General features: G+C 38.5%; 1 protein-coding gene across 1 annotated transcript in view; it reads right to left on the bottom strand.

The window, feature by feature from the left end:
* The window catches only part of MAN1A2 (mannosidase alpha class 1A member 2), a 132,809-nt gene that overhangs the window by 44,846 nt on the left and 74,460 nt on the right, over nt 1–13,503 (bottom strand). Inside the window, exons 6-8 of the mRNA XM_015636714.3 lie at nt 2,806–2,900; nt 1,284–1,407; nt 776–869 (exon numbers count right to left, since the gene is read on the bottom strand). Coding sequence (XP_015492200.1) covers nt 776–869; nt 1,284–1,407; nt 2,806–2,900 — 313 coding nt within the window. The remainder of the gene's footprint in view (nt 1–775; nt 870–1,283; nt 1,408–2,805; nt 2,901–13,503) is intronic.

Genomic DNA, 13,503 nt, shown 5'->3' with positions numbered 1-13,503 from the left:
GCCAACCACTGAAATCCCCAAAACCTATCAATGATGTCAAACAGGACAGAAATAGAACATCTTGCTTGTTTTTCCTAAATAGACCTGCATTTATAAAAGAAATAGAAACCTTGAAGAGAAAAATTCTCTTTTATCACTGCCACTATGAAAGCAAAAAACCACTCAACTTTTTTTGAAAGAACCACTTCAAGAAAAAATCGTGTTTGTGTCGCTTGCTTGATGTTTTATCTCTCCTCTTACATTGTCAGCAACAGTATCAGCTTTTTCTTTTCATTCCAAAGCTTTTTTTTCCCACATCTACAAGGAGGTTCATCATGACATTTCACATGCCACTAAGTAGATGAATTATGTTTGTAGATGTCAGTGCCTAACACAATTTAACCACCACAAACGTGCATTAATGCATGTCACCTTACAATAATCCACTTACCAGATGGTTTGCAGAACAAAACCAGGAACAGAATCAGAATGAGGAAATACTTTCAGCCTTATTCTTTATTACTGAAGATTTTATTGACTGATAAACATAAGGATAGGCATCAGATTAAATAGGGAGCTGTTTTCAGAAAGTACCCTATAAAGTGAGCTCTGTGACTTCAGACAGCAACAGGAAAAGATTCATTTCAGGAGATCTCAAGTTCAAGAAATCCTTCTGTGCTTAATGTTTTCAAGCAATGCTGTTTGTGCCCTACAGAATAAACTTTCTGATCTCCAACTCAGCAACAAAGTAAGAAGTAGACTTCTAATTAGGAATTAATAAAATAAGAATACTTACGCTGACCCCACCGGCCTGTTCTTGGATTCAAATAATTTGGATAAAGTCCATTAGGACGATCCATTTTTTGAAGTAACTTCCGAATGTGCATGACCTAAATTAAATCAAGAATCAGGTTCACCGCTAACAACGTTCGTCTGCCCTCTGCACATAGTTAAATCTAATCTTTTTTATTTTTCTTTCATTTTTAGTAGCAAATTTTATTAACCTGAACCACAAGCTTTTTTTGAGGGCTTTCTTCAAATTTGTATGTTTTTGGTTTTAAAGGACTGCTCACACAAACATGCTTAAAAATAATGATTTTTAAATGTACTCTGAAACAAATAAGAAAACCTGTGTCGTCATATAGTTCTACTCGAAAAAGACATCTATTTGGTAACAGAAATACAAGCATGAAAATATCTACCTACTACCAAGAATGGAAGTAGAATTCAATATAGAAAGTACTTCCCCTTTAATGCAATTTATGATAAGAAGTATGACAAGAGTATTGATTTTTGAGACTCACCTTGTTGTAATATACAGGGTCCCCTGTCAAATAGCTGAGATGGACAAATTCCATGTGCAGAGTACCAAACTCAGCAAGGATGCTGCTGCCAGCAGAAGCCCAGCCCCAGTTTCGACCAACACCACTGAATTCCAACAAGTATGCATAAAGAAAGGGAGAAAACAACAGAAAATTCAGAATTTCTGTGCCTAGCCCAACTATCGAAGCAAATTAAACAAGTAACAACAACTTTAACCCACACTTAAGATTACAGGAGTTGTGATTTGATTGATCAGTTGGTTCAATGGTTGGGTCTTTTTAGAACACAGATACCATAACCTCACCATCAGAAAGTCCTATGCTTAAATAATATAATACCATGATGTCACACAAATATGATGACTTAACACTGGGCTCAATCACAGCTGTTCTTTATTCCCTGCATGTTCCTAGGAACAAGAATCAAGATAAGGCAAGTTCTGAAGGTGGCAGCGTTTGCTGCCTTGTCCTGCTGATCTGCTGTGTTCCCTTTACTTGTGTGGGATGTGCTTCCCTATCTTGTGTCTACATAGGAATACAGGATGTTTACTGTAGGCACAAGACATTAGTTCCTCAGGCTCACCTAAAGAATCAGCAGAAACTGTCCCATACCTCCTACCTTTTGCACTCTAAGTAACACCATCTTGCTAAATCCTAACTCCTAAATGACCTCTGGTTTAATCTAATCTGGGAGTTTTCATCACCTTTCAGGATTGGGTTTTTTATTTTCTGTAGTTAACTACATACATCTGAAGATTACTTCTACTTCCTCTCCTAAAAGATTTCAATTATGAGTAAGTGTACACACAATCTAGATATAAATCCCAATTCAGCTACTGTTTAAGGACATAGTGAAAATGTAAAGAATGCTTTGCATCAAAAATGCTCTCTTAAAATCTGAGGGAAATACTAGCACTGAGCAAGCAATACAACATAAATTAGGCAAGGCAGATGTCTTCCATGGGGCAATGCAGACCATCTAAGTTCAGTCTGATCTAAACAGTCATCTAAAGGAGCTTCTCCATCTGCACAGACCACAGCTGAATTCAGCAAGCCAGACTTTATACCCAAGCTAAAATGTAAAATGAAGTAATAGCTTCACAGTTCCATCATCTTCTCAAATGCTGGGAATCTTCATACAGAAAACCCAGTAAGTTCAACCATGTCCTGCAAACAATTTTGTTTTTTAATAGATTTTGTAATGACTAAAGAAACAATTATTTAGCTCTAGAGCAACACACAGAATAATACATTCAGTGTGGTCCAATGGCAAATTGAATGGTTATTGCAGAATAATAAAAAAAAAAAAAAACAGGATCAAAATTTATTGCAGTTAATGAATTAGAATGTGCTGAACTCTATCAAAATTATTTTAACATGCCAGGAATGACAATTTGTCTGCATTTTCTACAGTTCCACTACTAAGAAAAACTAATGTATGCCATTATTAATTTTAAGTTGGAGGGAGGGGGAGGAACACACTTCACAAAAGAAAACTCATTACCTTTTCAGATTCACCATTGCCCATGGTATACCCGTAGGTGTGTTGAAGGCTGGAAGAAGTTTTCCTGCCAGTTGCACTGCTTTGATCTTGAAAACCTAAGATAGTGGGATCAATTGCAAATAGTTACAAAGCCTGATTTATCTCCAAGAACTGTAAAGACTGAAATTTCCTTGCCCCACCTACCTCTTTGTATTAAAAAAGCTTTACGTTGTAAAAAACATATTAACTTATAATTTTTTGCCACTTGTTCACTTTATAACTTTCAGTTAGATGTGAGCATGAAAAGCAAACTTGTCATTTTGATTTCTTTCCTTCCAAGCTCTCCAGCAACAGTTCTTAGATTCCTATTACAGAAGAATATCAGGTCTCCTCCCACCTCCCTCCACCAGTATTAGGAATTTCAAGTGCTTTTTAAAACAGTCTTTAAATCACACCTTGTATTTTTCAGTTAAAAACCAAGACATAACTCTCCTACCCAAATATTTTAATTTTTACAAACTTCCAATGTCTTTTTGAGATTAGTGCAGACAGAGTTCCTATTCTTTTATGAACATTGTCTATGCAAAACCAGACATGCAGTTTCCTCTAGTTTTAATTCATCGATAATGCATATGAAAAATAATTACAGGGTTAACCTTCCCTCTCTAGTCTGATCCCTCACAGAAATTACTGACAGGACGAAATCTCAGTCATTTTAGTCATATTTTAGAACACAAATCTGTAATAGCCTTACTCAGAGCCCAATGTTTATTAGACAGACAAGCAATTGGGAGAAACTTCCTTCTAAGTCTACCTGCAGCATCTTTTCCAAAGGCATATTTGGTGTATCCCCATGGCATGAATCTGCTTTTATCAGTTAGTTGCTAGCATACATTTTAATTAATGCATTTTTAGTATTCACTACATTTCTAGACAAGTGCCTCCTTAATCTGGAGATACCATTATTTTCCAGTTTGATGCACCACACAAACCAGTTACAAAAAGAGCTACCACATCCCAGAATAACTTAGGCAATACAAACATAGTACAGAAACATCATCTCTTTGGTGATGAGCAATAGCACACAAAGAAATCTGATGAAGATGCATAAGGGCAGTTTCACATAGGGAAAATGTCCTTCACTAAGAGAGTGGCCACAGCACCAAGCCTGTCAGAGCTCAAGGAGCATGTGGATGATGCTCTTAGTCATATGGTTCTGTTTCAGCTAGTCCTAAGAGAAGCAGGGGGTTGAATTCCCCAATGCTTAAAGGTCCTTCTAACTTAAGATATTCTACAATTCTATTGTCAACTACCTGACCAACAATCTGTAATCAAAATAAATAAAATCTTTAAGGAGGACTGCAGGGGTTGATTTGTAACATCTGTGGGAAGAAACTGAAGAGATGCTCACTAGAGAAGCAAGCTGAAAAATAAGCAATCAAGAACATCCTTATTTTTCATATGAAGGTGGGGAAAAAATCAATATCTTAATGTTTGAGGAGTTGACTAGTGAGACATGAAATAAACCAGAAGAAAGAATTCAAGATGACATCTAATTGTATTTGATGCAGTGGAGTATGGAGAGATGAAGGTGAATCTGAAAGCAATGAGCCAGAATAAAGAACTTTTAGAGAGGTTCTCTATATGAATTGTAAGATGGGATATGTCCAAACTAAAAAAGGATATACCTGAGAATATGATTTGATAGAACTGTGCAGCAACAGAGGCAATACAGCTTGAATGATTTTTAGCAAAGAAACTGACAAGAAACAGTCTTTGAGAAAACATGCAGAAATTTAGCAGTGAAATTCATATAACACTTTGACCTCGAATAAAAGACCAATTCAGAATAGGAAAGCATAGTCTAACAGGTGTAACACAGATGGAATCTATGGTAACTGGGGAAAAAAGAAACCCTTAAGAGAACTAAAACCTCAGTCTTGGCCCAGTTGCATAAGAACTACCTCATTTGCATCTATAAATAAGCGTCAAAAATTCATGTTGAACTTTTAGAATTTTAAGTAGTAGATGGGTGAAGACCAGACAGAACTATCTACTGGGAGTCATCTGGAGGGACTCCTTCTACAGTGCAGGCAAGCTTCAATACCTAATCAAAACAAGAATGATGACTTCCAGTGAAACAGTTTGGAAAGACCTTTGTAACATGAATTTGTTTATCTTTAGCTTTAATATCTTGCACACTCTGGAAGTGCTAAGCAGTATCATAATGTTCATTAATAAAAGATACTGAAACCTTAGGGTAAGAATATTCAATGGAAGAACATCCTTAGAAACATCCTCGCTCAAGAATATTCTTAATGACTATTTACATTGCTATCCAGCTTTTAATCAGTTTGAAATGTATCTGAGGAAGGAGTTATTAGCTATCATATATGAAGTAGAGGTTGAGCTGATCTAAATGTGAATGATTCTAGACAAGACATTTAAAGCAAGGCAATCACTGAGAGCCATTTCAGCACCAGCAGGAACTGCTAATTCAGACAACCATGCTGTTAGCAGTACCTGCCCAAACTGACTGTGATTAAAGGCACTTTCCTGTCACCTCCATTGGGCTGAGGACTCTTGAGCACCACTGATCTACCATCAGAAGGGTACAACACTCCCTGTCTACATGCCTCTCATCCAAAACTGAATGTACAGAAACAAAAAACTGGTTGAAGGCCTTTACTTTCTATTCCTGCCATCTCAGTCCAATCTCACTGCTACTTCTGCATAAAAAAACCACTGAGCTTTGGCACAGTGTTTACCTATGCAGGCTGGAGTAAGAACCAGGAGACAGCTGCATAGGATTTTATCAGAGCCAAGTGACCATATGAGCATTTTTGGAGAGAGGGAAGGAAAAGAAATGTAGAAAGCAGTGGTGAGTGAGGTGCCATTTATGAGAAACTGTAGATGTGTCCAGAGAGTTCTGCTGAGCTCATTAACGTGCCTTCTTCAGCAAGTTTCAAACTTACCATAAGAACAACAGTAAAAGCCTCAGGCTCTAGCTTATAAATAATGTGCTGGTATCAGACAACACCGTTACTTATCATGTAATATTTTTACTTTAATTTTTTTTTTAAGTGGGTTGAACTCATAGATTCTATTTCAGCCCTGACAGTTCCCCATTGACAGACAATGCATTTCAAAAAATACATAGGCAAGAAGAACAGAAAAGAACAAAATGAATGGGTGCCTTAAAAATAGAGCTCATTAGGAAACAGTAGAAGAATTGGGGTTATTTAGTCTAGACAAAAGATGTTCAAGAGAGGACAAGATAATGACTTTTCAGTCATTAAAAGGCTAACACAAGTAAAAGGAAATTATATTTTTTCCATGGATATGGAGAACATAAAATAACACCAAAATGGACCAAGGAAAAGTAAGTTAGTTATTAGGAAAAACTTGATGATAAGAATAACTACTACTGCAGCATGACTCTGATTGCTGCAAAGCCAGCACTACAGCTTTTAAAAATCCTCTGTACAATACATACAAAGACTTAGATGATTTAACTTTGCCAAGGAACAGAAGAATAACAGAATTACTCAGCTGCCTTACCACTCTTCCAGCCATGTTGCTGCATTTTATTTGCATGACAAGGTTTTGGTAGTGGGGGGCCACAAGTGCAGCTTCTATGAGAAGCTGCCAGAAGCTTCCCCATGTCTGGCTGAGCCAATGCCAGCTGACTCTAAGACAGACCAACCATGGGTCAAGGCTGAGCCCATCAGTGATGGTGGTAGAGCCTCTGGGATAACGTAGTTAAGAATGGGGTAAAAAAAACCAACCACAGAACAGCTGCCAGAGGAGTGAGAATAAGTCATAGAATCAACCCTGCAGACACCAAGGTCAGTGTAGGAGGGAAAAGAGGTGCTCCAGGCATCAGAGAAGAGATTCCCTTGCAGACCATGGAGGTCCCTGGGAGAGCAGAGTTCCACCTGAAGCCCATGGAAGAGCCCCAGATCAGAGCAGGTGGATCCCCAGAGGAGGCTGTGACTCTGCAGGAAGCCTACACTAGACAGGGTCCTGGGAGTCTTTCATTGCTTTTTTTTTCTCTCCCCTGTCCAGCTGAGGAGGGGAGTGGCAGAGCAGTTTTGATGGGCACCTCCCATCCAGCCAGGGTCAACCCACCACAGCTCCCAAATATGAGATGGCTTGTGCACATTTTGTACATGCAAGAAGAAAATCTTTTGCCTCTCAGGTATGGTATCTGTAGACACACACAGCACCTTTCATGAATAACAGAGACCATCTATCCCCAAGTTTCTTTGCTAGCACAAAGCTGCAAGTATAAACTGATCAGAATCTTCTTAAAGACATCATAACAGCAGTAGCAAGATATCCTGCTTTGAAGATGCAAAAATACTTTCTACATAAACGGGTATTAATCCCAAGGTAGCTGTTCTGCCCATCCTCAAAATACAGGCATTCTTCAGAAAAGTTTTAGAAGCCACTGTAGACTTGGAAAAGTGCTTCCATTTCACATGGCAAAATCTAATACATTAAAGCCATCAATTTACATGGCCTTTACTAGGCTAATGCTTCTTTCTGCAAATACTGTAAAGCAATGGAGGAATTTTTCCCCCTTTCAAAAACAAATCAAGCTGTTTACAGCTAGAAGGAAAGAGAGTGAAAATTGGCAGAAAAAGCAAAATCTAAACCCCAAATCGGATAAGTGGATCCCTCATTAAGATGAAAACAGCAATCAGTATTTACAAACTAGTATGTACAGCAGACCAGCTGTGAAGGCCTGAATAATTTTCTTCCATTAAGTTGATGCTTAACATATCAAACCTGCCACCTAACCCACAATATGAGAGCTTGCTCCTGAGCCCATTAATCCAAGCAAGGCCTTTAAAACATTCACAAGAAAAGGCCTTAAAGATTTCAGCAATTCTTCAAAAGCCTTATTGATGTATCCAGTGACTGCCTAGATGCATGGCTACAGCCGTCAGAAGACTGTATTATGCTAATACTGCTCTTAGGTGTTCCCTTCCAGCACTAAACAGCACCAAACAGCCTCTGTTCCTAACTCTGAGAGCGATGATAGATGTTTTCTACAAATAAGGAATCTCTTTCATTTATCTGCATAGAGCAGCCTTTGAATCATTCTTATTAAAACGTAACAAATACCAGACTTCTCTCTAATCTGATGGTTATTAACTAGTGAGAATCTATGGCCATGCAACGTGGTTGGATCTGTAGGCTTGATAGCCCTGGATCATTGAAAAACACATCAGACAAAACAGAAACACTGCACAAGTTCACAGAAATGTAGTACACCATCAGTACTACCACAGGTATCAAATCCTGAACACATTTCCTTTGAACACTAAGGATGAAGACAATGGGAGAGATGTATCTAATTACTAAATGTAGATTGAAAAACCAGAGCTCTTGACAGCAATACCAGACTCAGACCCTCAGAAACTATGTGGTATTCCTTGACCCAATCAGGAATAGATATCTTTCTACTTTCAATCTGCAGCAGTCAGCTCCTCACTGCCTTGTGGTGGCTAAACACTCATTTAAAGGTCAACTTCTTAGAGAGGACTCTCTGCATGAGCAGAGATTAAGGCTCATGGTGAAAACCAAGCACCATTATCACCAAATGAAGAAAACCAGAAGTAGCTTATTAAGCATTGTGGGTTTGATGATTGTTTATACATAAGTCTTTCTGCATAGGAAAAAGATATCTGCATGCCAGATGAATAGCTCTAAGTTCCTAGATGAATAGCTCTTGACTTCCAACATGCTTTGCCCCTGTAAAGTTTGGGGGCTCACAGGTTTTACACTGTTCCTAGGGCATTCCCCCCTGAAAGTGGAGGCCATTTTGCCGCTGAGAAACAGAGAAACATTTCCCTCTTTACACATCTGCTTCTAGTAATTTTCATGAATGTAATTACAAAGTCATCTTGTGAGTTGAGGGAGATGCAATAAGATTCTGGTAACATTTCAGGTATTATACTATGAAATGAGAGTGGGAGAACACTTGAGGTATATTTCATATATGTTTGTTAGTGATGATTGAAGTGGTATACCACAACTAGAATTGGTCCTGGAGAATGTAAATCATATTCATGTGAAATTTAGCAATGCAGTTACAAACTATACTACCTATAGAGGTGAAATGGTGTAGAAATACATAAATTCAACAACACCTCATCAGCACTGTAGGTTTCTTGAGCTCTAGCAGATGTTCAAGGAGGGAAAATTTGCAGATACTGTAAAGACAATGCCATAGCTGAGGTACTATTGCTGTCCTTGGTGAGCTGCAATGATTACCAAAGTACTTGATAGTACACTTAGCATTTCCAAAGGACTGAAACTCTTTAAACAAGAGAAGACTTATTCTGCAAAGGGAATGCTCTATGAATTTATATTACTTTGTGACAGAAAAAAAAATCCATATGGAAGTGAAAAATCTAAACCCAACCCAGTGGTTTAAGATCAGAGTCAAAAAACCAATAATCAACTTGAATCCAGACCATGGTGACAACTTAAGATGGCTATGATGACAATTTGTTCTACTTCCTTTACTTCCTCCCTTCAGATATTTGCACACAATGATGGGGCCTCTCCTGAGCCTTTTTCCTCCTGGCTGAACAGTCCCAGCTCTTTCAGCATTCCCTCAAATGAGAGATAATCTAGTCCCTTAACTATCTTTGTCAATCCTTTGCTGGACTCTCCAGTATGTTCATGTCTCTTGCACTATGGAGCAACAAAGGGTAAGAACCACCTCCCTTGACCTGTTGGCAAATTTCCTAATGCACACCAGGATACCATTCACATTCTTTACTGCAAGAGTGCATTGCTGCACACGGTCAACTTGCTGTCCACCACTTTTCTGCAGAGCTGGGTGGTCCTCACATATAATGGTGCATGGGTTTGTTCCTCCCCAGGTGCACTTTGTCCTTGCCCTCACTGAACTGAATGACGTTCCTGTCAAGCTCATTTCTCCATCCTACTGAGGTTCCTCTGTGTATCAGTTGCTCCTCCTGGTTTGGTGTCATCAGCAAATTTGCTGAGAGTGCCACCTGCCTCATCATCCACATCATTCCTGAAAACATTGAACAGGATTGGATCTGGGGTGCACCACTAGTTGCTGTCCTCAAACTGTGTTTTGCATGGCTGATTAACACCCTCTGAACCTGTCTGCTGAGACGGTTTTCAATCCACCTCACTATCTGCTCATTCAGCCCATACTTCACCAGCTTCTTCATGAGGATCTCAACAAAATACAGTCAGCTCATCATAGGTCATCAGGGTTGGTTGAACATTGAGTTCCCCAATCACCTTGTTGATCATGGGCTGGGGAATAGTTTTCTAAATTAGTTGCTCCATCATCTTTCCAGGGATAGAGGTAAGACTGGTCAGGCTGTAGCTCCCTGGACATTTCTGCTTGCCCTTTCTGAAGGTAGGACTGATCCAGGGGCAATGCCATCATGCTCATCTTGTACATTAGCTTTGGTGCCCAATGATACTCACTTAAACCTCTGGCTGCAAAGCTACTACAGCTCTGCAAGGCATCCAGCAGTTACATGCAGGCAGTTCACACAGGCACAGGGAAAGAAACTTGGCTTAATTCTAACAGTCTCCAAAATTTTAAAACACTGCCAAATTCACCCTCGTTGAAGTCCAGGACTGGTTACATCTGCTGCTGTGAAGTACTCCTGTGCTATGAGAATTCTGGTCTCTCAAGAGCAACAGGATAAAGCAGATAGTACTTAAGCCATTAATATTACATAACTTGATGGTTTGCTCATCTCACAAGGCAATAAATGCTTCATGGAATATTGCTTCTTTGTGAAAAAAGAAACTCCCTTAGTTTTCAAAACATGTAGACTAGGTTGACATTTTCCTTAACCAGGAAAATCACAAACAAGACTTCTACACACACTTTTTATTAAAGAAAATCACACTGCATTCCTCCCTGAGAGATACACTTTTGCTGACAATTTTAAAGAACAGTAGGAAGGCAAGGAAGGGTGTCCAGTTTCAGATGATGCATGAAATTAGGTGATGTAACACCTAACCTAAACTTCATGGCTACACAAACTTGGCTCTCCTTAGTTTCTCTGCTTAAGGATCCAGAAATTCAGCTTGTAAAAAAATTTCTAATGCAGTATATCACAATTATCACAGCTTCCAAGGTAAAAGCTGCAACTGTGCTCTGCCCTCTACTTCTGAAACCAAAAGCTCAAGTAAAGCGCACAAGAGTGGACAGGTCTATTCAGGCACCCAAGCTGCTTCTTTCCTAGAGGCTCTAGACTGTTTTGAGATGAAAATACAGGTTGTGATTTTTTGGAATAAGGAACACAGGGACAAAGACTATCAAAAGAAATGGAAGAAACTATCCCATCATAATAATCTAGAAGAACTATCCTAGTGGTGCTTCCTAAGTTAAGAGTTGTACTGAAAAGTATTAAAATGCCTATCTGATCATATTGTTCAGCTACCATCTACAAATGAGTTGCAAACAGACAAAAATACTTGACCTCCATCAGTTAACTGCAGATAAGACAGATATTGTTGGGTTGACTACAACTTCCCCTATTTACATTTTACAAATTAGCAATTATATATTCAAATGCTTCTTAGATAAAAGATAAATACTCTGGTGATTCTCTACCATCAGCAGGGAAAGATTTGCAAACAGAATTCTTAAGTGATACTATCTTTATCTTCTTCAAAAGTTTTCCAAAGCTGGTTTCCCGGACAAGAGACATGAGGAATCCAGTTACTGTTGACTGAGGCATCTCAGGATGTCATGAAATATTCATAGGTTTCACACTACTGATATTTTTGAAAAACCTATATAAGAAAGTCTGTGCATATATTAGCTTATTAGAAATATTCAACATTTTTGCTTTAGAAGATCTGAACATAAAAATTTGGCATGCACTGGACAACCAGCTAATCATATTTGAACTACCTGGCACTGGCTAATAATACTTCAATTAAACTGCATAATTTCCATTTACTTCAATAGCTGTATTAGATTCCTTGGCACAGGTTTCATGCATTTCTCAGTAGAAATGTTACATGTTTCTCAATTTTTAAAGGGCCTTCAAATCCAAGGCACTTTACACCAGTCAGTCAGAATCACAGATGACTTCAAATTCAGAATAAATGTGATGAAAATATGGCATATAAATGCCTCCTCACTCTGATAATTCCAGAAGATGTAGCACACTGCTTCACATCCCATCTAATTGAGCCAAAAACCATGGCAGTCATGAGTTAATTTTCTCTTCTGCTATTATTATCAAGAGTAGTATGCAATTTTTGTTCTTCATCTTTCCTGCTTTTCATATCTCTGGCTTCTTCACTCTAAGTTTACCTGCACAAGCAGTATTAACCTACCAGTTTAATTACCTTTGTAAAAGAACAAAGCAACAATCTTGAATTTGCAAAGCACACAAACCACAATCACTCATGCTAAGCATAATCTCTTCTTTCCATGGGAGCTACTACAGTAGCAGAGGGAACCAGATGTGAGAGCATGGACAATGTCTGGCTTCTCATTTAAATGTTCCCCCACTAGTAGCTGGCACAGAGAAAGACTGATTTAAACTGTGGAATAAAGGAATGGAGAAAAGGAGAAAAAGAAAGGAGAAAAATTAATTTGAATGGCCATCAGGAAATTGAAGAAAAGAGCCATCAAGGGACAGAAGATCAGCATAGAGCTGTGCCAGTGGGGAAGCAGAAGTGGTAAAGGACAGGGCTTCCAGTCCCCCACCTCCTACAAGGTCAAGTGTCAGGGAGAAGTTGGTAAAAGAAGGGAGCATAAATAGGCAGTGAAGGGAAGAAACAAAGGCATCAAGAGGAAGGACAGGGAACAAATGGAGATCTAAAGAAGGTGAGACATAAAACAGATGGACTGCCAAGAGTACAGCTGTAAGGAACAGGATTATGAGAAACATCTTACAGAATCTGACAGGGGAAGAACACTTTCTCATCTCCAAATCATATTCCTAATTCCTAGAATTGTCTCCAATATATATCAGTCTTTCAACATGCCTTTGTAGCCAAACACATCCAGGCAAAGCAAATGGTATCAATGCATCTTGGGGGTGGTTTTTTTGGTTGTTTTTTTCTATTAATCAACAATGTTTGGTATTTTGGTACTACCAGCTGTTCTACAGAGTTGAGTTACAGACTGCATTTTGTGCCTGAATTTCACAACCCTACTGATGATCCGCTCACTCTGTGGTTTTTAAGAAGAAAAATCTGTGTTACAAACCTTAAGAAATGGTTCTGAAGTCAAATAATTAAGCTGCTTCTACTAAGCTAACAAGTTTTATCAGAATTATTTTTGTGCAACAGAAGTGACCTACTTCATGTGATTATTAATCTCTCTTGACACTGGTTTTCTTTTTGGTAACACCTTTTTCTATCACCTTCTCCACTCATGACAAGTATCTCCTTTGTTTCTCATGTATTTTTCTATGCCATGAAATGTATTTCCTATATATTTTTCTTTGTCTTTCAGCTCTGTGCTTCAATTGTCTCAATTTCTACTTTCTTTCTCAGTTATTCCTCTGTCTCCCATTTCTCTTGAATGTGCTGCCAAGCTTTCCATTTTAAATTTCATCTTGATTTCCCCTTTAGTCTTTGCCAGAAATGACTCAGACCCTTTTAGACTGTATTTGCCTTTAAAAAGAAAAGTTAAACAGAGATTAAATTACATATTGTTTTACACTGTGTGCAGTCATT

This window comes from Parus major, chromosome 1 (assembly GCF_001522545.3).
Source record: "Parus major isolate Abel chromosome 1, Parus_major1.1, whole genome shotgun sequence".
NCBI classification, from domain to species: Eukaryota; Metazoa; Chordata; class Aves; order Passeriformes; family Paridae; genus Parus; species Parus major.
The sequence above is the reverse complement of the archived record's forward strand: the minus strand, read 5'-3'. Positions and strand labels throughout refer to the sequence as shown.